The following is a 25275-nucleotide window of genomic DNA, read 5'->3' as shown; positions in this document are numbered from 1 at the left end:
ATATGGTTCCCTCTGACATCAGAGGGCCATTTTCTGAACATGTGTCCCATGGAGAAGCATGTAGCTTAGCTGCTTCAGCAAAGAACAATGATTACCTTGCTTTTTCCTTACTTCCAATGACCTCCATGCTCCCTGCAACTCAACTTTATTACATTAATACCTTGTGCCTCTATCCTTGGAGGATGTGGATTTGAGATTTGTTCTCCTCACTTGGCTGTCTCATCAATAAACCCTTCCCTGCTGCAAACCTCAGTGTCTCAGCATTTGGCTTGCTGCACATCAGGCAAAAGAACCTGGTGACATAGAGAAACAGCCTAAGTGTTTGTCGAGGCATGAATGGACAAAGATATTATGGTATATACATACAATGAAATATTACTTGGCTTTAAAAAAAGGAGATCCTCCCATTTGTGACAACCTAGATCAACCCGAAGGATATTATGCTAAGTGAGATAAGCCAGATACAGAAAGAAAAAATGCTGCATGATTTCCCTTATAGGGGGACTCTTTAAAAAATTAAATGTGTAGAAGCTCAAAGTAGAACAGTAGTTACCGGGGGTGGGGAAGTAGGGGTAAGGGGTGATGTTTTCAAAGGGTACAAAGTTGCAGCTACATAGGATTAATGAGTTCAAGAGATCTAAAGTACCACATGGCGGTACCTATGTTAATAATACTGCATTAGGTACTGGAAATTTGCTCAGAGAGTAGACCTCAAGTTTTCTCAACAGGAAAGAACATGCTAATTAAACGAGGAAATGGATACGTTAGCTTGACTGTAGTAATCATTTCAGTATGTAAATGTATATCAAAACATTGTTATAACCTTTGAGTATATATTATTTTAATTTAATAAAAGGCAACAAATTTGTAAAAGTTTATCTAGCAAAAGATATGGAATGTGCTTACTCTGAAGATAACAAAATGTTACTGAGGTAAAGCAAACCAAAGATAGAGAACAATACCATGTTTAAGATTTAGGGGACTCGGTATTGCAAAGATACCCTTTCTCCTCCAAGTTAATCTCGTTTCAGTGCAATAAAAATCAAAATGCTAGGAGGTCTTGTTGGGAAAACTGACAAGCCAAAATGGAAGGGGAGAACCCAAAAGAGCCAAAGAAGTACTAAAGAAGAATAAAGAATTTAAACCATATTACAATGCTCTTAAAAGATACAGTAATTAAAGAGCAGAGTATTGATGCAAGCATGAGCAGCTGACAAAGAGAATCGGATAGAATCCAGCAACAGATTCATATAGGTACCTTCATCTGGCTAATGATAAATACATCAGGGAAAGGATGGTCTTTTCAATAAATGGGACTGACCAGGTGGGTATCAACATTTGTGGAGGGAGGAATGTATCTCAACCTCTACCTCACCTAATACCATAATCTACTCTAGATTAATAAGAGATTTAAATGTTAAAAGTAAAACAATAAATCATTTAAGAGTAAAGTATAGGAGACCACTGTGAAAGATTTAGCAGCGCTTTCTTAGACGAGATACAAAAGGCAATAACCAAGAAAAAAACCGAGGAGTTCCTGTCTTGGCACAGCGGAAACGAATATGACTAGAAAGCATGAGGTTGCAGGTTCAGTCCCGGGCCTCACTCAGTGCGTTAAGGATCTGGCGTTGCCATGAGCTGTGGGGTAGGTCGCAGATGCGGGCTCGGATCTGGCATTGCTATGGCTCTGGTGTAGGCCAGTAGCAATAGCTCCGATTAGACCCCTAGCCTGGGAACCTCCATTTGCCACGGGTGCAGCTCTAAAAAGACAAAAAGACCAAAATAAATAAATAAACAAATAAATAAATAGAAAACTGATAACTTGAACTACAATTGAAGATTTTTAAAATTAAAAGACCGTTTCTCAATCATGAATTGAGGAAAACCCAAATCACAAGCTTGGAGAAGATATTCTTACTGCAACATCTGACAAAGGACTCATAGTTGCAAGATAGAAATAATGACAAACTAACTTGAAAAAGACAGATAACCTAATGGAAAAATGAGCTAAAGACTTGAATAGACGATTTACACAAGCAGATATACCTATTGCTAGTACCCATATAGAAAGATACTTGACTTCACTAGTCATCAAGAAAATGCACATTTAAAATATAATGAGGGGAGTTCCTGTCGTGGCACAGTGGTTAACGAATCCGACTAGGAACCGTGAGGTTGCGGGTTCGGTCCCTGCCCTTGCTCAGTGGGTTAACGATCCGGCGTTGCTGTGAGCTGTGGTGTAGGTTGCAGACTCGGCACGGATCCCGCGTTGCTGTGGCTCTGGCGTCGGCCAGGGGCTACAGCTCCGATTCGACCCCTCACCTGGGAACCTCCATATGCCGTGGGAGCAGCCCAAAGAAATAGCAAAAAGACAAAATAAAATAAAATAAAATAGAATAGAATAAAATAAAATAAAATATAATGAGATAGCACTATGCACACACCAAAACAGCTGAAATGAAAAGAACGGAAAAATACGAAAGCATGTTGTTAAGAACTCTCATACTGATAAAGGGAAAAAAAAAACTGGCACAAGTACTTGGAGAAATTGTCCAGAGCTTTCTATTCAAACTAGACACTGGACAGACCAGTGATCCAGAAACTGACCTCATAGGTTATACGCCCGAGAGAAATCTGTAGCTGCCCTACTAATAACAAACAAACAAACAAAAACCAGGAAACTACTAGTGCCCATCAATGGAGAATGAATGAATGGATGTTTAATGACATACTGACACAAGAAAACATTATATAACAATGAACAATCTACAACTGCATACAACAATATGCAGATATACAACCTCAGATATACAATGCTGAGTGAAAGAAGTTGACACAAAAGAGTATAAACTACCCGTATTCATTGATGAAAAGTACCAAGTGTGTAAAACTAAATTACACTATTAGGAGTACGTGCTGTCACAGGAACAACGACTGCAAGAGAACATGAGGAGAGTTGTGGTGTGCTGAAAATGTGTTTGTTATTTGAAGATTGGTTACTCACATTTTTCTCGTTTGTAAACATTTCCACCGAAATGTTCAGACTTGATTTTATTTCATAAACATTTTAGACATCACTGTGTTTCATTCTGTGTCCGATTATTTTATTACCTAGAGTCCCTATATGTCTTTCATCTCCTGTTTCTTGCTTTTGGTATCTTATTTCCTGTGTATCTGCTTCTCTTTGGTCTTGTGCTTGCGAGTCTGATTGAAAAAAATTACTGAGAGAAATAATTTGAAGACCAGGGTGACATTAGTGTCCTCTAAACATAAGGGTTTCTTTCTTTCGGTTTTACTTAGTATTTGGAGTCACTACCAACATGGGCTCATCCTAATCCAAATTTAGGGCTCAAGATTTTCCAGGCTTTGCTGACTCAAAGCCAGGCAAGAGCATGTGTGTATGTGTGTGTGTGTGTGTGTGTGTGTGTGTGTGTGTGTGTGTGTGTGTGTGTGATGTCTTCCTTAATTATGGTATACTCTTACTCCTACGACCCTTTTAAGAAGGCTTTTGACTATGGAGTTATTTTATTCCGTATAAATAAGACTCATTTCCCAAGACTATTTCTTAGAGATATTAATGTTGGAGCAATTATCCAGGTTCATCTCAACAAGCTGCCATGGGATTGCTTCCCCAAGGCCTCATCAAAACTGGTAAACAGGCATGATGTGCTCCTAGTTCACCCCCTTTTTCTTCATGAACCTGAGATCCAAGCGTCAGTTCTCTAATTCCCCAACCTCATCGGGGCAGTTACAGCCTTTCATTCTGTCCCCTCTTTCACAGGGACTGAAGATCCAGACACCAATACCTTCTCATCTTCAGCCAACGGGACAAATCTCTAAGTCCCATTCAGGAATCAGTCCGTGTCGTAGGGTCCTCTATGTCCTGATTGAATTTTTATTCTAAACAGGAGGAAGCTAAAGGCAGCAGAACCAGGCAGCTCCTGAGAGCAGCGCAGAACAGTGAGTAAGGTCAGGGGTCAAAGGCTCATGTTCTCTCTCCCTTCTCCCTTTCTGATCTTCCCTCTTCTCCATTTTCTCTTTCTCAGAAAGATGCTCACAAACTTCCAAAGAGTGTTCACACCATCTAATTCCCTAGCTTTTGAAGACAAGAGAAAAATCCATCCGATTCTTACAGCACTCTACAGGTTTCAAAGTGCTGTCCCATGCCCTCCATAATTTCCATGAGATTATATTTTAAAATTCCCTTCCTCCTATTGAAAATCTGGACTTGACATGGAATTGTCATTATACCTCCTTTTACTTCTTTAATCACGTTCTCCTTCAGTTCTATCAACATATTTCAATGGCTCCTTTGAAGCCTTTTTCAGTAAAGCCTGTCACCTGGTCATTCTCACAGGCAGTTTCTCTTGCCTACTTTTTATCCTGCTGTATAGGTCATACCTTCCTGTTTATTTTTAATAAAAAAAAACTGTTAGAAATGGCGTTTTAGATAATACATTGTGTCACCTCTGGGCATTGGGCTTCCCTTCTGGATCTTGTAACTGTTATGCACACATTTATTTGTTTAGTGCTGGCTGGATTATTTTATGATAGTCACTTTTACCTCCACAGTGGTAAGCCCCCAGGGCAGCACCACCTTGGGTCACTGTGAACTGAAAGTAATGTAGAAAACTCTTCTTTGCTTTCCTGAAAAATTCTCAGCTTTTAAATGCTGCTTATTGGCAGCTGGATGCTCTGTTATTTTCAACAGTTCTCTAGGGCATAAATTGCTCTACCAATGAATCCAATCAGGTTATGACCGCTTCGAAGAAACATTATTTTAGGTCAACGTGAAATATCTGTTCTTCCACAAGAGGGTTCCTCCCAGCTGTCTTCTTCCTCGTTTTTCCCTTGCACATTAGCTGGCTGTATCACTCTTAAGTCCATGAATTGCCTCCCAATTGCCTTTTGCCACATCTCAGCTGCTCTTGAGAGCATCTTTTGGCTTGAACTTCCATGCACTGTTGCAAATAAAGTTGGTTCCTGATGGGAGAGATTAAGGACTATTTTGTAGGGCCCCTTCTTCATCCAGGCAAAATCTCTAAGCCATGGCTCTGGAGCTGGCGGGTGAGGAGATTAGCAATCTCCTCTCTGAGTGACCCTGCAACCCCTGGAAGCCGAGCACCTTGCTGAAGTGTGGTGGGACTGTTTCACTTTACATTTCAATCATTATCGATTACTTTCAGTATATAATAACAATTTTCTGATAGTGGGTGTTCCGACAATATAGTCTTAATAACTGCATAAAACGACTGTGGGAACAGTATTAGTTTCAGGTCTATGTACTGTGTGAACCCATCCAGTTTAATGTGAACCCTTTTTATTTCTAATGGCATTTCAATTGATTATCTTAGATTTCCCAGAGAGATTATTCTATCAGCAAATCCTGATAATGTTTTCCTTTTCCCTTTCAATAGTTCTACTTACCCTTTCAGTGTCCACTTGTGCAGTACTTTTCCTAACGTATACACCCATTTTAAACTCTACTGAAACACTTCCATAGTATCATAGAACAACATACTAATATTTAAGCACTTCAAGAGTATTCATGATAAGAGGATTCCAAATATGACATAGACATGATGCCTGTGTATTGAGTAGGCCAAATCAGAAGCTGCTGGAATGATTAAAGTGCACACAGATTGTCCATGTTCTGTTCCCGTGTCTATTATTACCTTAGTTCTCATGCACAAAGAAATTCTAAAACTAAATCTAAGACATTTTAAGGCTAAGAAAACTGAGGATCTTGTTGTCTGAAAGTCTCTATTCCATTGAGGGCACTTAGTAGACATTTGTTGGTGCTGATGTTGCAGACTCTTGGGGAAATGGATGAAATGGATGGAGGCAACCAGACTAGGGCGTCTGACTTCCTACTCCTGGGGATCTCAGAGAGTCCTGGGCAGCAGCGGGTCCTGTTTTGGATGTTCCTGTCCATGTACCTGGTCACGGTGGTGGGAAATATGCTCATCATCCTGGCCATCGGCTCTGACTCCCGTCTGCACACCCCCATGTACTTCTTCCTGGCCAACCTCTCCTCCACTGACCTCTTCTTCGTCACCAACACCATCCCCAAGATGCTGGTGAACCTTCAGTCCCAGAACAAAGCTATCTCATATGCAGGGTGTCTGACACAGCTCTACTTCCTGGTTCCTTGGTGACCCTGGACAACCTCATCCTGGCCACAATGGCATATGACCGCTATGTGGCCATCTGCCAACCCCTCCACTATGTCACCGTCATGAGCCCTGGGCTCTGTGCTTCACTCCTCGCCTTGTGTTGGGCACTCTCTGCCCTCTACGGACTCACCCTCACCCTCCTCATGACCAGAGTGACCTTCTGTGGGTCCCGGAAGATCCACTACATCTTCTGTGAGATGTATGTCCTGCTGAGGCTGGCCTGTTCCAACACCGAGATCATTCACACATCACTGATTACCACCGGCATCTTCATCTTCCTCACCCCCTGCGGGTTCATGATCACGTCCTATGTCCGGATTGTCAGAGCCATCCTCCGAATACCCTCAGCCTCTGGGAAGTACAAAGCCTTCTCCACCTGTGCCTCCCATCTGGCTGTGGTCTCCCTCTTCTACGGGACGCTCTGCATGGTCTATCTGCAGCCCCTCCACACCTACTCCATGAAGGACTCAGTGGCCACAGTCATGTACGCGGTAGTGACCCCCATGATGAACCCTTTCATCTACAGCCTGAGGAACAAGGACATGCATGGGGCTCTGGGAAGACTCCTTCCAGAGAAGGGCTTTCATCTGTGGACATGAGGGCAATAGTATAAAAGGGGCTTTGAGTAGATCTGAGAATTTCCTCCTCCATGTTCGAGGCAGCTTGTGAGACACAGCATGACTAGGACATAGCTTTAACGCAGAATGAGTTTATACATCTGGGAAGGAAAGATGTACATGTAAACCAAAGTCCCTAACCACAAAATTCTTGGAAATAGATAGGTCGCACTAACACTAATACTGATTTCGTAAGACCAGATCCTTCAACTTATCCGACCACAGTACCACAATCCCATCCAGCTCGCTGAAATCTATGTAAATGGAATAAACTCACTAGCTAAAAGATAGGCAATGTCTGCATGATATATTCATATGTATAACGCTTCTATCAAACAAAGAAGACTTTAAGTCAAAACTGTCACAAGAGTCAAAGAGATACTGCGTAATAGTAAAAGAGTCAATTTAACAGGAAAATAAAAACATAAATCTCTGTGCACCTGAGAACACAAAACAGTATTGACAGACCCGAATGGGAAAGGAGCCGGCAATACAATAATTGTAGAAAACTTCAATATCCCACTTTCAATAATGGATAGATCGATCATCCAGACAGAAAGTTAATAAAGAAACAGTAGACTTGAAAAACACCACAGACTAAATGGCTAAACAGACGCATAGAGAACATTCCATCCAAAAGCAGAAAATACACAGGCAAAAAAATTCTTTTTAACTTTCATATAACTTGTTAAGACCTGATTAAATACATGGCCTTTGTTTGACACTGAAAATAAGTAACTAGTCTGAACAGTTTTCTGTAAAAGCACTCACAAATAACTACAAATATATTACTCAATTGACTCCTCTAAAAAAAAAAAAACTATGCCCTTGCAAACTTAATTTGCCAAAGAATAATGCAAACTGCTCAGAACAGCTAAAACGTAGTTACAGAAATGATAGTAATAACCTCTATAAAATTATCTAAAATTATAGTTAAAGGATGAATTTTTTCAAAAGGTGCATTTATTTTCAATTATATGACAATAAAGTAATATTGTGTATTACGTGAACATTTTTGTTCACCTTTCTTAATTAATATGATGCTGTCAATAAAGAGTAAAAAAATAAAGTTAATGAAACAGTGCGATTTAAGACTGAAAAAACATTCCAACAACATTAGGATATCAGAAATCTATTTTCATCGTTAGAAAAATGACCTGAGGAACTCCCATTGTCGCTCAGTGGTAACAAACCTGACTAGTATCTACGAGGATGCAGGTTTGATCCCTGGCCCCACTCAGTGTGTTAAGGATCTGGCATTGCTGCAAACTGGGATAGGTTGCTGCAGCTCAGATCTGGCATTGCTGTGGCTATGGTGTAGACCAGCAGCTGAAGCTCTAATTAGACTCCTAGCCTGGGAACTTCCAGATGCATCAGGTGTGGCCTTAAAAAAAGAAAAAAAAAAGAAAAATGACCTGAAATACAAAAATATTCATGCAAAGATTTGATCCATATTCCAAGTGCATGCATTTGTGAACATCTCTTGTCTATTATTAAACAGAAAAAAATATAAATATCACTACCAGTTATTGGACTTGAGCCTGAATTTCTGTTAAAAATTCAAGAGGGAATTCCTACTGTGGCACAGTGGGTTAGGGATCCTGCATTGCCATAGCTGTGGCGTAGGTCACGGCTCAGGCTCAGATTCAACCCCTGGCCCAAGAACTTCCATACGGCATGACTGAAAAAGAAAAAAATTCAAGAGAAAAACAAAGGGCTTCACATTAACAGCTCGGTCAGAAAAAAAAGAAAAAAAATGCCAAGTTTTTGCTTCCAAATCAAAGGAAATACAATATGATAATGTATTTAATGATTAAGTAATTGACATCTCTTTTGAGCATCCCTTATAAAATATATAGAGGACTCTCTTATGAAATACTTGTTAATATTATACAGATAGAGAGACTGGGTCTGGTGCTGGTAGACACTAATCAACATAGTATTTCTAGAATACTTAGCAGGTGCTTTCTTTTTAGTCGGTCTGAAGAAAAAGTCCATAGAGTCCAGTCATAGAACCTCAGGAGTCCGGATGCTAAGGTTGCAAGATCCCTACGGCATGCACTCTCCAGCCTAACTTACGAAATATGTCTGCAGGTGACTTCAAGGCTTTGGCCAAGGATCATTCACTCTTTCCTTCATTATAGGCATGTGGGAATAGACTCTGTAGTCATCACCTGATTCTGCAACTTCCCTTACGACTTCTCTCAATCTATCCCCCTGAGCCTGAGGGACATTAGTTCCCAGTGTAACCTAGGACATGAAAAAATCATTAATAACAAAGTAAATTTCATTGCTTCTCTGGGACAAATCCCCAAGGAGATCTAGGGAAGGTATTTCTTAATTACTAGCCCTATTTACAGGTAGCAGAGGATGAAAACTCATGCCTTAATCCCATAGGAAGGCTGCCCTGGCCACCACAGCCCAGAAGACCTCTTCCTTCTCTGGCTTCTTTGTTATTTTCACTTCTGAAGTATTTGCTGTCTGAGGTGCATAAGACTGATAACCTACTGTTCCATCCAGTCCAGTTATTGCTTTGGGAACATCACCTCAAAACCAGAGAAGAAGGCTTACAGCAAGCAGCGTTCCTGCTGCAACAATTTTTAAAACAGATAACCTTTAAAATCAGATTTGAAAAGCATCCGGGAGTTTCAGAAGCAACAAAACCTGCATAAATTAAAGCTCCAGAGAGAGAAAGACTCTTCTGATTTGAAGTGAGGTCAACGGGCTAATTTTAAATAGGAGACTAACTATTTGCTGAATCTAGGCACAGACTGTGGCAAAAGATCTCCTCTGGGGAAAGAGAAAGCATCAAAGCCTGTAGCAGGCATACAGTAATGGAATAACCAACGGGAAACTTGAGGAGACACAAACACATGGATTTTTTTTTCTCATGGGCCATTTCTGAATCTTGTAGAATCCTAGAGAGCTAGGCTAAGTCTTCTTAAAGGCAAAGCAAAAATGGCCTGCACTCTTTCAGGACTGAGAATCAAGAACTCATCAATGGAGGAGACCTTCTTCAAACATGTCTGACATTTCCATAAAGATTATCTGACAAATTTTGAAGCTTCTTGGAGCAAGAGGGTAAAGAGATGAAGAAGAAGAAAAAAACCAAAAAACTCTAAAAAGAGTCCCATATTCTCTTTTAGCGCTGAGGAACTCATCAGATTTTCAATCTAAACCCCGGGAAGAACACACCATAGGAAGCAGTAAACATAGTCTTCCTAAGACTGAAACCTGACCCTGAACCAAAATTAATTCCCAATAAAGAAGAGAAAAACCAAAAAACAGTGAAGGAGGAGAAGAAGGGGGGGAAGAAGAAGCAAAGATGAGCCTGAAGTTAGAGGTGGCAGATGAGGAAAATACAATAATTGACAGCTGAAAGTGAAAAAGTGATGTATAGTTTTCACCAGAAAATGACGCAATGACTAAGAAAAAAAAATAGACATTCCAGAAGTGAAAAATAGAGCATGTAGAACTAAAAACTCATTAGATGAGTTTGACAATAGACTGGAAGTAGCAGGATACAGGATTAATAAACTAGAAGATATGTCAATTCAAAATACCCTAACTGAATCCAAAAATTAAAGAAAAAAAAAAAACAGAGGAGATCTTAAGAGATACATGGGACATGCACTGAGGGTCTAGTGTACGTATCCTTGGAATCCAGAAAGACCAGGAGATAGAAAATGGAAAAAGATATGAAGTATTTGAGAAGATAATGACCAAATATTTTTCAAAACAATAAAAGGTATACACCACTGATTTAGTTGCTTAGCAAACTCTGCTGTATAAATGCAAACAACGCAAAACAAAACAAAATCTATGCATACAAGAGTAAACTTCTCAAAACACAAATACAAAGAAAAATCTTAAAGGCAGCTGGAGGTGACAGTGGGGATATTTATCTTCATGGGAATAACAATTAAGAAGATGGTGGAACAGAAGGACTGGAGCTCAACTTCTCGCCTGAAAACAACAAAGTTTACAACCAAATGCTGAGCAATCTTCAACCAAATGGACCAGAAACTTTCAAAAAGCTGTCCTACTCCAAAAGACAAAGAGGAGGCCACATCGAAAGGTAGGAGGGGCGATTACCCCATATAAGCAACCCCATACGAGCCCCACACACTGGAAAGTAACTGTTTCACAGAGACTCACCTACAGGAGTGAGAGTTCTGAGCCCCACATCAAAGCCACATCAAACTACCACATGTGGGGATCTGGCACTGGGAGAAAGAGCTCCCAGAGCATCTGACATTGAAGGCCAGTGGGGCTTGTGCTCAGGAGCTCCACGAGACTGGCGGAAACGGAGACCCCATTCTTAAAAGGTGCAGACAGACTTTCACATGCACTGGGGCCCAGGGCAAAGCAGCATCTCCACAGGAATCTGGGTCGGACCTGATGGCAGTTCTTGGAAGATCTCCTGAGAAAAGAGGGGGTGAATGTGGCTTGTTGTGTGGGAAAGGCACTGGAAGCAAAGCTCTTGGGAATATTCGTCAGCATGCCTTTCTCTGGAGGTGGCCATTTGGGGAAAATCTGGCCCCATCCATCAGCACTGAGAAGCCCCAGGGCAAACAACAATCCAGGCGGGATCACAGCCCCACTCCTCAGTAAACAGGCTGCCTAAAGACCCCCCAGGCACACAGCCACCTCTAATCTCACCCAGAAACAAAGCCCCACCCACCAGAGGGATAGGAATCATCTCCACCTACCAGAGGGCAGGCATCAGTCCCTCCCATCAGGAAGCCTACAGCAAGCCCCCTTACCAACTTGAGCCACAAGGGGGGCAGACACCAGAAGCAAGAGAAGCTACAACTCTATTATCTGTAAAAAATACCAAAAACCTATAAAAATGAAAAGACAGAGAACTATAACTCAGATGAGGGAGAAAGGAAAAACCCCAGAAAAACAGCTAAGTGATCAGGAGATTCCAGCCTCCAGGAAAAAGACTAGACCTTTGATGCTGAAGATGATGCAAGACATTGGAAATAAACTGGAGGCTAAGACGGATAATGTACAGGAAACATTGAGCAAAGAAATATAAGATATAAAACTTAAGAAGAGATGCAAAATACAATAATTGAAATTAAAAAATTCATTAGAAGCAGTCAACAACAGAATACAGGAGGCAGAAGAACAAATATGCGAGGTGGAGGACAGATGGGTGGGAATCATGGATGTGGAACAGAAAAAAAACAATTAAAACAGTAGCTAACTCCACATCAGAAATGATGGAAACCAAAAGACAATGCAATACCATCTTATATATATGGCGAAAGTATTCTCCAAAAATGAATGGAATTTTTGGACAATCATAAAGTGAAGGTGAAAGGACGGTTACTAAATATGGCAAGATTCTAGTAAAATCATGAAAACAGTTTTAAAAATTACTTGCTGCCTGATGGGAGGGGGAGGGAGTGGGAGGGATCAGGAGCTTGGGTTTATCAGACGCTACTTAGAATAGATTTACAAGGAGATCCTGCTGAGTAGCATTGAGAACTTTGTCTAGATACTCATGTTGCAACAGAAGAAAGGCTGGGGGGAAAATGTAATTGTAATGTATACATGTAAGGATAACCTGACCCCCTTGCTGTACAGTGGGAAAATTAAAAAAAAAAATTACTTGTATTGAATTGCAAGAAGTCAAGAAAAAAACCGTATATAATAACTTTATATAATGATAAATAATACAAATATTAGAGTAATTCAAAAGAAAAGACAGGGAAAAAAGAATGTAAAACAGATGGGCAAATTTTTTAATTATATGGTAGATATAATCCAAATATATCAGTAATTAAATAAAACCCAAAAGGTTAAGTACTCCAAATTAAGATTAAAATTTTCTCTTTTTTTAACTTTTTATTTTTATTTATTTATTTTTTTATTTTCCCACTGTACAGCAAGGGGATCTAGTTATCCTTACATGTATACATTACAATTACATTTTTTCCCCTCCCTTTGTTCTGTTGCAACATGAATATCTAGACAAAGTTCTCAATGCTACTCAGCAGGATCTCCTTGTAAATCTATTCTAAGTAGTGTCTGATAAGCCCAAGCTCCCGATCCCTCCCACTCCCTCCCCCTCCCATCAGGCAGCCACAAGTCTCTTCTCCAAGTCCATGATTTTCTTTTCTGAGGAGATGTTCCTTTGTGCTGGATATTAGATTCCAGTTATAAGTGATATCATATGGTATTTGTCTTTGTCTTTCTGGCTCATTTCACTCAGGATGAGATTCTCTAGTTCCATCCATGTTGCTGCAAATGGCATTATGTCATTCTTTTTTATGGCTGAGTAGTATTCCATTGTGTATATATACCACCTCTTCCGAATCCAATCATCTGTCGATGGACATTTGGGTTGTTTCCATGTCCTGGCTATTGTGAATAGTGCTGCAATGAACATGCAGGTGCATGTGTCTCTTTTAAATAGAGTTTTGTCTGGATAGATGCCCAAGAGTGGGATTGTGGGGTCATATGGAAGTTCTATGTATAGATTTCTAAGGTATCTCCAAACTGTTCTCCATAGTGGCTGTACCAGTTTACATTCCCACCAGCAGTGCAGGAGGGTTCCCTTTTCTCCACAGCCCCTCCAGCACTTGCTATTTGTGGATTTATTAATGATGGCCATTCTGACTGGTGTGAGGTGGTATCTCATGGTAGTTTTGATTTGCATTTCTCTTATAATCAACGATGTTGAGCATTTTTTCATGTGTTTCCTGGCCATCTGTGTATCTTCCTTGGAAACAGTCTATTCAGGTCTTTATGAGCAATCCAAACCCAGCTATATGCTGCTAACAAAAGACACTTAACAAACACAAAGACTCAGAAAGTTTAGAGGGTGGGATAAATTACACCCTCTACATAATAATCAAAATAAAATATATTCAATGGAGATGTTTTCAAGGCAAGACGTATTAGTAGAGATAAAGAGGGATATTTTAGCATTAAAAGACGTTAATCTAGCAGGATAATATCACTATTCTAAATCCATATCTGCCTGAAAAGATAGTTTCAGAGTATAAAAAGCAAAAAAAAAAGGAGAATAAAAGTAAAATCAACAAAGATTAAGTAAAAACTTCAAATAAACAAATACACAATCCTACCATTCTAGCATGAAAGTAATCATAAACTATATGTAAAAAATGGGCCTGGCTGTGTTCCAATAATATTTACTATAAAAAACAAGTGGCAACTATGTTTCACTCACAAGCTATAATCTCTTACTCCTCATTCAGAACAAACATATACAATAGTAAAATATTTAAAGCTTTCTTGAAATATCAGCGATAAAACAAGGTTTATTTATTACATCATTTATTCAACATTGTATTGGAACGTCTAGTTAGTACAAAAGTCAAGAAAGAGAACTAGGGCGTTCCCGTCGTGCTGCAGTGGTTAACAATCCAACTAGGAACCATGAGGTTGCGGGTTCAATCCCTGCCCTTGCTCAGTGGGTTAAGGATCCAGCATTGCCATGAGCTGTGGTGTAGGTCGCAGACGCAGCTCAGATCCCTTGTTGCTGTGGCTCTGGCGTAGGCTGGAGGCTACAGCTCCGATTACACCCCTAGCCTGGGAACCTCCCATATGGCACGGGATCAGCCCAAGAAATGGCAAAAAGACAAAAAAAAAAAAAAAGAAAAAGGAAAAGAAAAAAAGAAAGAAAGAAAGAGAACTAGAAGATGCAGGGACTGAAAAGCAAGAAACAATGTCATTTTTCAGAAACCTAAGCGTAAACATAAAAATGCAATATAATCTACAGTCAAACCAATAGAATTAATAGGTGTCTCCAGCAAGATCACCAGATACAAGATCAATATGCAAAAATCAATTGTATTGCTACATTTGAGCAGCAACTAGAAACTAAATCTTCACAATGTTATCATCTGCCACAGCATTTTAAAAGCATCAAATAACATACATACATATATACATATATATATCCAAGCTAACAAAAGATGAGGAAGAACTCTACTGAAAACCATGCAATGTTATTGAGATAAATTTTTTAAACCAAAAAGTGAAGAAATACACCACATTCATGGTTTATAAGATGCAATATTGTTAAAAATATCCATTCTCCCCCAAATTAATCTAGTTTAATACAGTACAAACCAAAATCCCAGTAGATCTTTTCAAGGAAACTGACAAGCCTACTTAAAATTTATATGCGACCAGGTGGGATTCATCCCAGGTGCACAAGGATGGTTCAACATACACAAATCAATCAACATCATACACCACATTAACAAAAGAAAAGTCAAAAACCACACGATCATCTCAATAGATGCAGAAAAAGCATTTGACAAAGTCCGCATCCATTCATGATCAAAACTCTTACCAAGGTGGGTATGGAGGGAACATACCTTGCCCTAATCAAAGCTATTTATGACAAACCCACACTAAATATAATACTCAATGGAGAAAAGCTGAAAGCCTTCCCACTAAAATCTGGAACAAGAAAAGGATGCCCACTCTCACCACTCTTATTCAACATATTACTGGCAGTCCTGGCCACAGCAATCAGACAAACAAAAGAAATAAAAGGCATCCAAACAGGAAGAGAAGAGGTAAAACTGTTGCTTTATGAAGATGACATGATACTATATATAGAAAACCCTAAGGACTCAACCAAAAAACAACTTGAACTGATCAACAAATTCAGCAAAGTAGCAGGATATAAGAGTAACATTCAGAAATAGGTCACATTTCTGGAAAAGAACAATGAAATATTAGAAAAGGAATACAAATCTACAATACCTTTTAAAATGGCACCTCAAAAAAATCAAATACCTGGGAATACACCGGACCAAGGAGATGAAAGACTTACATGCTGAGAACTATAAAACATTAATCAAGGAAATGAAAGAAGATGTAAAGAAATGGAAAGCTATTCCATGAGTCTGGGTTGGAAAAATTCATATTTTGAAAATGGCCATGTTACAATCTACAGACTCAATGCAATCCCTATCAAGTTACCCATGATATTTCTCACAGAGCTAGAACAAACAATCCAAAATTTATATGGAACCACAAAAGAACCATAATTGTCAAAGCAATTCTGAAGAACAAAAACCAAGCAGGAGGCATAACTCTCCCAGACTTCAGGCAATATTACAAAGCCACAGTTATCAAGACAGTGTGGTACTGGTACCAAGACAGACATACAGAACAATGGAACAGAATAGAGAACCCAGAAATAAACCCAGACACCTATGGTCAACTAATCTTTGACAAAGGAGGCAAGAACATAAAATGGGGAAAATGACAGTCTTTTCAGCAAGAATTGCTGAGAAACCTGGACAGCTGCATGCAAATCAATGAAACTAGAACACACCCTCACACCATGCACAAAAATAAACTCGAAATGGCTGAAAGTCCTAAATTTAAGACAAGACACCATCAAACTCCTGGAAGAGAACATACGCAAAACATTTCTCAGGTCTCCCAAAGCAACAGAAATAAAAACAAAAATAAACCAATGGGACCTAATCAAACAGACAAGCTTTTACACAGCAAAGGAAACCAAAAAGAACACAAAGAGACAACTTACAGGATGGGAGAAAATCGTGTCAAATGATGCAACTGACAAGGGCTTAATCTCTCAATAATACAAACACCTTATACAACTCAACAGCAAAAAAGCCAACAACCCAATGGAAAAATGGGCAAAAGACCTGAATAGACATTTCTCCAAGGAAGACATACAGATGGCCAACAAGCACATGAAAACATGCTCAACATCCCTGATTATTAGAGAAATGCAAATCAAAACTGCAATGGCAATACTGGATCCTTAACCAAATGAGCCATATGGGAACCCCAAGGTGGATCATTTTAAAATTAAAATCTTCTGTTTTTAAATACTCACCATTAAGTGAATAAAAGTCAACCATAAAGTTGAAGAGGTTATTACCACATACATCTGACCAAGAACTCACAACTGGAATGCATAAAGAACTCCTGCAAATCAACAGGAAAGAGATAGGCACACAATAGAAAAATGGGCACAAGCCTTGACCAGGTAATGTACTAAGGTGATAAAGCTATACACAATAATTATATGAAAGGGCTTAACTTCATCAGTCATGAGAAATACAAATTAAAACCACAATGAGATGCTGCTACATACCAACTAAAAAGTTCACATTAAAAGGATGGGAAATACCAAATCACGTGAAGAATGTGGAACAAGACGAAAACATTGCCACAAGGAAGATGATAATTACAAAACCAAACACCTGCTCTATTATCCACAATTTCCACTCTTCTGCATAGACACCCAAGAGGAACATGTAGCTTCACTATTCCTGACAGCCAAAATTAGAAACGATAAAAGCCCGTCCATGGTAGAAAGGAGTTTTTAATGGCATATTCACACAAGAAGGAACTCCACAGAGCAATGAAAATGGACGATCTGCAGCCACATCCAACGGTGTGCATGAATCTCACATACATAACGTGGAGTGAAAGAGGCCGACGAGAAAGAGTACAAAGGGGACACTTCCATTTAAGTAAGTGCAAAAACGGGTAAAACCAATTTCTTCTATTAGGAGTCCACGGAGTGACTGCCCTGCAGGAACCGTGACTAGAAGAAAGCATAACAGGATTTCTGCAGGGCTAGTGATGTGTTTTGTAAAAAATCCTGCCAAATTTCTCATCCTTGGCTCTAGATCCAAAAACGTTCTAAGTATCATTGTTTTTCAGTCTGTGTCTGATTCTTATACTATCTGCAGTCCCTGTATGTTTTCAGCTGTTGGTTCTTGCTTTAGGAATCTTATCCCCTTGTGTGCCTGCTTGTCATTGGGTATGTGCCAGATACTGAGTATTTAAAAAAAAAATGTTTTTTTAAGAGAAATCATTTGAGGTCTAAGACGGCATTATTGTCCTCCAAGTGGGATTTTTTTCACTTGGTTTTGCTTAGTACTTGGAGTCGCCAGCAATCTGGAATCATTGAAATTCAAGGTCACTTCTTGAGATTGCTCAGGACTCCTGATGCCTCAAAGCCAGGCGACGACGCATGTGTGATGTTTTCTTCGATTATGGTTTACCCTTACACCTAGGGCACCCTTAGGATTGATGCCCAACGTGGAGTTGGTTTATTCCTTGTAGATAAGGCCATTTCCCAAGACCCTGGCTTAGAGATATTAACTTTGGAGCAATTATCCAGGTTCATCTCAACAAGCTGTCTGGGGACTGCATCCCTAAGGCCTCTCCAAAACTGACAAATAGGCCTGATGTGGCTCCAGTTCAGCTCCCTTCTTCAGGAGCCTGGTATCCAGGGGTCAGTTTGCAGCTTCCTCAAGCTCATCAGAACATCCACAGACCTACGTTCTTCTATGTAGGCACAGAAAATCCAGGCACCAGTTCCCTCCTTCCCAATTTCAGAAGCTGGGATGAATCACCAAGGTCCATGCGGAAACAATGCCTTAGGCCCTATAGGTCTTGACGGAATTTTCATCCTGTGTAGAAGGAAAGTAGAAGCAACAGAAACAGGCAACCCAGAGACCACCACGGAACAGTGGGTAGGGTCTGCACATTTCAGAAATACTCATATTTTCCCTCTCTCTCTCTCTCCCTCCCTCTCTTTCTCTCTCTGTCCCCTTTCTTATCTTCTCTCCATTTACTCTCTCTCACCCTCTCTCAAAACCATACTCACTGATAAACTGCATATAATCCAACTCCTTAGTACTTACAGGTAATTAGCAATCCCTCCAATCTTGTTAGCACTCTATACTTTCCAAAGGGCTGTCACAAGCCCTGCTGCACATGATTCTCAAAAAGGTAAGAAAGCCTTTTCAGGTGAAATGAAGAGCTCAAGGAGGTTGCATGCCCTCCTCAGGGCCCTTCAGCTAGATGGCAGCACAGCAGGTGCAAAAGGACAGTTTTCTAATGCTGACTTTGGACCCCTTTTTTCCATGCTGCCTCCACACCATCTCCCCTCTCCACCCAGCCACACTGCGGAGGGGTTTGTGTCTCTAAAACCAGCGGACCACATACATTTTCAGAACCCACTCTCTCTTACAAACAAAAAACAGCATTTCCCAAAGTGTATAATCAGAACTACCAAGTGCTTTCAAAAAGGGCTTTGTTCCCAAAACAGAGCCAGTATTTCAAGGAAAGGGGTCAGAAAACAGACTTTTCGTTTTCAAGCAGCACAGGTGACTGCCAATGCACATTCAAGTGTGGGAAACTACTGTCTTGAGGGCTAGGGCAGGGGTAGAGACTCCTCGGGGTTCCTCTGACTTTTCCCAGCCCTCATGCCTGCCTCCCTCCCATCAGGCAGATGCCCCAGAGGCTCCTGAATCTGGGCAACGGACTGTGAAAAGAGGTCATTTCTGATAAGGTCTGAGGAAGGGAAAGACCTTTGACTCCATCGCAGGAACAGGGGTGGCCAGGTGTGTTCACGGTCGGGGTCACTAAGTCTGTCACCATGATGCACTTTTTCATTCTCAGGTCAGTTTGGGGATCTTGGGACGAGCCCATCAGGTCCCTCCTGTCACTGAAACTCCTTGCGTTTCCAACAGACAAGCAGCCTCTTCAACGCGAAGCTTCACGTACGTACTATCAGAGATAAACACACATATGTATGCTTCTGTCTGATTATACTTTAAGATAAATCCTTAAAACTGGGAATGCTCAGAGTGACATCCTTTTTAAGAGCTTATAACATGGAATGTCAAGTTTCCCTCTTGTACCCAGTTAGCTCCTTTCATCAGATATAAAACTGCCTGTTCCCCCCACCTTTTTATCAGTAGTGAAGCTATATGTTGGTGCATGTTTTTGTTGCCCTGGACTTTCTTCTTTTATGAATTGCATGTTTGTGTCCGCTGCTATTTTCCCACAGTGGGGGGTGGTGATAATTTCATTATCAGTTTATACGAGGTCTTTATTGGGACTACTAAGCCTTTGTCTACCACACACCTGGCAAGTATTTTTCTCTTTTGTCACTTTTTTGTTGTGTTTAGTTATTTCATTTATGATGTTTCAACAGGGGAACATAATTTTTCATTGTGTTTTCTATGAATGAATTTTTTTTCTTTTGTTGCTTATGCTTATGGTGCCAGAGCTGAGATTCCTTCACCAAATTCAACATCATGAAGGCTGTCCTATGTTTTCCTCTATGAGTTTTATACTTTTGGCTCTCACATTTAAATCTTTGATCCATTTCATATTCATTTTTGTGTATTGTGTGAGTTAAGGGTCTGCCTTTGGTAGGTGGCTATCCTGGGGTCCCAACACTACTGGGTGAATCTTTCCCGCAAGTGATCTTGGCATACTTGTTGAAAATCAGCCAACCACAGACACAGGCATTTGTTTACAGACTCTCATTCTGCTCCATCAATCTACAGGTTTATCTTTGTGCTGGTACCACATTGTCTTCATTTCTGTTGCTTGGTAGTAAGTCCTAAACTTGGGACATGGGAGTTCCCCAGTTAGATTGTTTTTTTTCCAAGGTTGTTTTGGCCACTCTGGAGATCTATCCTGGAAAAGCTTTCAATGGCACTTGGAAAAAATCTTGTTCTCTTGTTGTTGGCCAGAGTGTTGATTAGATACGGTTGATTCATGGTGTTGTTCAAGTCGTCTGTTGCCTTGCTGATCTTCTGCCTAGTTGTTCTATCCACTATGGAAAGTGTGATGTTGAATTCTCCACCTACTTGCTTTCAATTATATATTTCTCCTTTTTTGCCTTGTCTATTTTGGTGCATATGTGTCTCTAATTCTTATACTTTGCTGATCAATCTACCCTTTTCTCATGATAAAATGCCCCCCTTATCTCTAGTAACATTTCTAATTGAAGCCTATTTTTCATCCCTAAATCTACTTTGATATTTAAAGACTAATGTACAGACAGCCTAGGGTTTCAATGGCTGCTGTTAGGGTTAGGGTTAGGGTTAGGGTTAGGGTTAGGGTTAGGGTTATATGTTTTCCCATCCTCTCACGTTCAACATTTCCTACGAAATCTTCAAAGATGTTCTTCAGTAGATGTTTTGCACTTCATCTTTACCCTCAGGACCACTTCCACAGCCTTCAAGTCCTTCCACCAAAGTGCCACTAGGGAATGGGTTAGTGAGCTCCTCATACTGTCATGACAAAAGTCAAACACCAAATCCATTACATTTTTAAAATTCATAATCTTATTTTGCACTCAAAAGCAAAACTTCATGACAGAGGAGCACACGCTTTTGAAAGGTGCAACGTCCTCCTCCCATTAATACCGTGAAGAAATTTATTGTAGGTTTTGTCTTTGATAACAAACATCTTGTGCATGAAAGGATTATTCACTTGAATACTTGCAACAGTACCCATTTTAGTCTATCTAGTCTGCTCAAAACACTAGTTAAAACTGTTGCGTCATTTGCAAAGAGGCAGCTTGGGGTTTACTATGGGTTCACGGGTAGGAAATGCTAATTATTCTTCAAAATATACTATAAATCCCAAGAAATAGTGCAGGAAAAATAAAGAAAAAAATGAAGATTCTTATGAAATGAGGGAAGACATAGATTTTAGATTGGAAAAGACATTCTAAGTCAGAGAAATTAATAAAGGAGAAACATCCTTCAGATATCAAATAATACAAACATCGAAATGTGAAGAGCTTTTATCTATTTCCGTGTAGTGGAATTCAATGTAATTCCCAAACAGAACCAGATAAAAGTTCTTGAAGATTAAAGAAAATATTACGCAGGTAGAAAGATGTTATTCAAGGAGGAAAAAAGCAGGTAATAAATTACAATGCTGACATTTAGAGAGTTCTCTATCACACTGTTGAGTGAATAAAGACGACAAAGAAAAGAACGTATGCTCACCAAAATGTTAATAGTGGTTACATGGCAGAATTTAGGGTGACATTTACTTTTTTAAAAATTTCATTAAAGTATATTAGATTTCCAGTGGTCTCTCAACTTCCACTGTACACCAAAGTAACCCAGCCACATATACATACATATACACACATCCTGTCTTTTATACTACCTTCCATCATGTTCTAACCCAAGAGACTGGACACAGTTCCCTAGGCTGTACAAGAGGACCCCATTACTTATCCGTTCTAAATGTAATAGTTTTCATCTACCAACCCCAAACACCCTGTCCATTCCCATCTATCTCCCCTGCCCCCGGCAAACACAGGTCTGTTCTCTCACACTAAGTGAAGTGAGTCACAAAGAGAAAGACAAATACCACATGATATCACTGATATGTGGACATTCACTTTTTTCAATTAAAATTGTTCTTTATCGCTGGAATTAGTTACACTGGAATGTATTGCTTAGAATCAACAGATAGCAACGTATTAAGGGCTACCCATGCGACTTTTTTTAAAAGGTGCATCTTAAACTGTTGAAGAAGTTTCAACAAATTCCAAATGGCAGAAATCGACAATAAGTGAATCTAAGTTTAAGATGGAAGATAATGCAAACACATCATATCAAAAAGGTGATAAAGATGGCACATAAGAAAGGAAACTACAGATAAACCTCATTTGTAACTATGACTACAAAAGGCTAAATGCAACAACTGCAAATCGATTTCAGTATTTTATGCTGGGAGTGGAAATGCATTTCAACATTACCAGAGCTGTTCACGCAGCAGGCACTGAAAAGTCATTGGATTAAAAGTGAAAAGACACACCTAATTATTAAAATATCATGAGCAAAGTACAAACAGAAGGATAGTTGCTGCATAGAGACACCCTCTTGTGCTTAAACCTTTCAAGGCTCTTTACTGCACTTGAGGAAACTTTTTCCATCTTAACAAGGCTCTGAAGGACCTGAACCCTGCTTACACGACAAGCCCATATCTCACCACTCTCCTCTTCACCCCAACCACACTGACCCATATTTAATTCTTTAAATACAACAGCCTATGGTTCACACGAAGTAATGGAGTCATAAAGAGCAAGGTAACTTACCAGAGGCTTCTCAGCTAGAATGTGTCAGAGAGCCCAGACTTTATTTCGAGTTTTTTGAAATCCCCTTTTTATCTCTAGGAGCATTGCAGTTGCTTGTTTTCAGGTTCCCACATGGATAATCCTATCAGCAAATCAGGAGAGTTTTTCCATTTCTGTTCCAATATGTTCACTTTTCCCCTCGTCCATTGTATAACATCAGCTTCTCACAGTGCAGACATCTATTTTAAATATCATTGAAACCTATATGATATCATAACACACTAATCTGTAAGTCCTTAGGTAAGTTGTAATAGGGTGTGATTTAAAATAAAACATAAGTGCAATTCCGATAATATTGAGTATGCTAGATTAGAACTTTCTGGAATGACTAAAGTGCATGAAGATTTCCATGTTCTGTTTTGGTGTCTATTACTACATTAACTCATACTAAAAATAGTACAAAATGTAGCCTAGGATATTGTTAATGATAAGAAACAGCTGAAATGCTTATTTGAATGCTCTATTCACTTAAGGGCACACAGGTAAACACCGGTTGGTGGTGTTGCGGAAAGTTGGAAAAATGGATGGAAGCAATCACAGCAGGGTCTCCGAGTTCCTACTCCTGGGGATCTCTGAGAGTCCTGAGCAGCAGAGGGTCCTGTTTTGGGTGTTCCTGTCCATGTACCTGGTCACGGTGGTGGGAAATATGCTCATCATCCTGGCCATCGGCTCTGACTCCCGTCTGCACACCCCCATGTACTTCTTCCTGGCCAACCTCTCCTCCACTGACCTCTTCTTCGTCACCAACACCATCCCCAAGATGCTGGTGAACCTTCAGTCCCAGAACAAAGCTATCTCATATGCAGGGTGTCTGACACAGCTCTACTTCCTGGTTTCCTTGGTGGCCCTGGACAACCTCATCCTGGCCACAATGGCATATGACCGCTATGTGGCCATCTGCCAACCCCTCCACTATGTCACCGTCATGAGCCCTGGGCTCTGTGTTTCACTCCTCGCCTTGTGTTGGGCACTCTCTGTCCTCTACGGCCTCATCCACACCCTCCTCATGACCAGGGTGACCTTCTGTGGGTCCCGGAAGATCCACTACATCTTCTGTGAGATGTATGTCCTGCTGAGGCTGGCCTGTTCCAACACCCAAGTCAATCACACAGTGCTGATTGCCACAGGAGCCTTCATCTTCCTCACCCCCTTTGGGTTCATGATCACGTCCTATGTCCAGATTGTCAGAGCCATCCTCCGATTACCCTCAGCCTCAAGCAAATACAAAGCCTTCTCCACCTGTGCCTCCCATCTGGCTGTGGTCTCCCTCTTCTACGGGACGCTCTGCATGGTCTATCTGCAGCCCCTCCACACCTACTCCATGAAGGACTCAGTGGCCACAGTCATGTATGCGGTGGTGACCCCCATGATGAACCCTTTCATCTACAGCCTGAGGAACAAGGACATGCATGGGGCTCTGGGAAGACTCCTCTTAGGGAAAGTCTTCCCGAGGTTGGCATGAGGATAATTTTGGAAAGTGCATTAAGGTAGAGATTGGGGATTCCCTTCACCATGTGCAAGGCATTATCCCATGTGGGATACAGCATAGATCCAGCTCACAATGAGCTCGTATGTCTGTGATGAAATAAAGACATGAACGTGTAACCCAAGTTCCACCTAATCTCACCAGCCTTGGCAATAAGTCAGGTCTCTCTAACACTAATAGGAGAGTTTGTAGGAAACCTCCTTCAGCTTCGCCTGACACAAGACCACAGTCCCAGCCTTATTCAGAGAGACCCACGTATGGCTTAGTGGGTCTCTCGTGTTCTCCTACACGCAATCACTCGTATTTCTTCTTGAAGGAGCCTGCTGCCTGCAGGCCATTCATAGACTAAACCTGGCACTACATCTCCTGAAGGTACCCTGGGTGAGGCCATGCCTTTCCTGATACTCTGCCAGGCCCCACTCCCATGCTTCAGTTCTGACCCACAGTCCCTCTACACACAGCCCCTGGCCTTCAGGCAAGAACTGCAAGATATTCCTCTCTTTTGCTCTGGGATGATTTTCATTCCTTGGGCTCCAAAGTAATACTGCCTCTCTTGCCTTTTTCCTGCCTTCTTCTTCTCTGAGAGAAGGCAGACTTTGTCCTTGGGAAGTCCTTCCTGCCCCTTCTTTCTGGGGCTCCTCCCCTCCCACCTCTTCCTCATTCCCTCAAAACAAAACTCTCAAGCTTATCAACACATGCTCACAACGAGATGTGAGGGTGGAGGCAGCACACGGGGAGGAGGTCATTGGGAGACTCAATCTCTATTTAGGTTCTATAATTCCGACACCAACTCTGATACGTGCGTGTTTTTCTACAACACTAAGCCATTCTCTTATGCTGTCGGGGTACCCTGCACTTCAACTCAATTCTGACACTATCTACCTGGAGATGGTGTCAGATCCCACTGGATAACAGCTCAGCACTCCCACCTCCACCCCCACCACTTCAGGTGCCAATCACAAGTCCAAGTTCTCATTTGCACTTTTGACTGACCAGGTGTATACAGGAGATTCCCACAACCCATTCTTTGAGTTCAATCAATTTGCC

General features: G+C 40.7%; 1 protein-coding gene, 1 long non-coding RNA gene and 1 pseudogene across 2 annotated transcripts in view; 2 read left to right on the top strand and 1 right to left on the bottom strand.

The window, feature by feature from the left end:
• Window positions 1–25275, bottom strand: part of LOC110256084 — a 152398-nt gene that overhangs the window by 45353 nt on the left and 81770 nt on the right. The window lies entirely within an intron of this gene.
• On the top strand, window positions 4207–8052 carry LOC110256078 (annotated as a pseudogene).
• On the top strand, window positions 19841–24662 carry LOC100624795 (olfactory receptor 1D2). The gene has a single exon (XM_021067653.1). It carries the CDS (start codon window positions 23263–23265, stop codon window positions 24202–24204), a length of 942 nt encoding a protein of 313 aa, XP_020923312.1. The 5' UTR covers window positions 19841–23262; the 3' UTR covers window positions 24205–24662.

Source organism: Sus scrofa, chromosome 12 (genome assembly GCF_000003025.6).
Source record: "Sus scrofa isolate TJ Tabasco breed Duroc chromosome 12, Sscrofa11.1, whole genome shotgun sequence".
Taxonomy (NCBI): domain Eukaryota; kingdom Metazoa; phylum Chordata; class Mammalia; order Artiodactyla; family Suidae; genus Sus; species Sus scrofa.
Note: the sequence above shows the minus strand (reverse complement) of the source record. Positions and strands in the feature narration are given on the sequence as shown.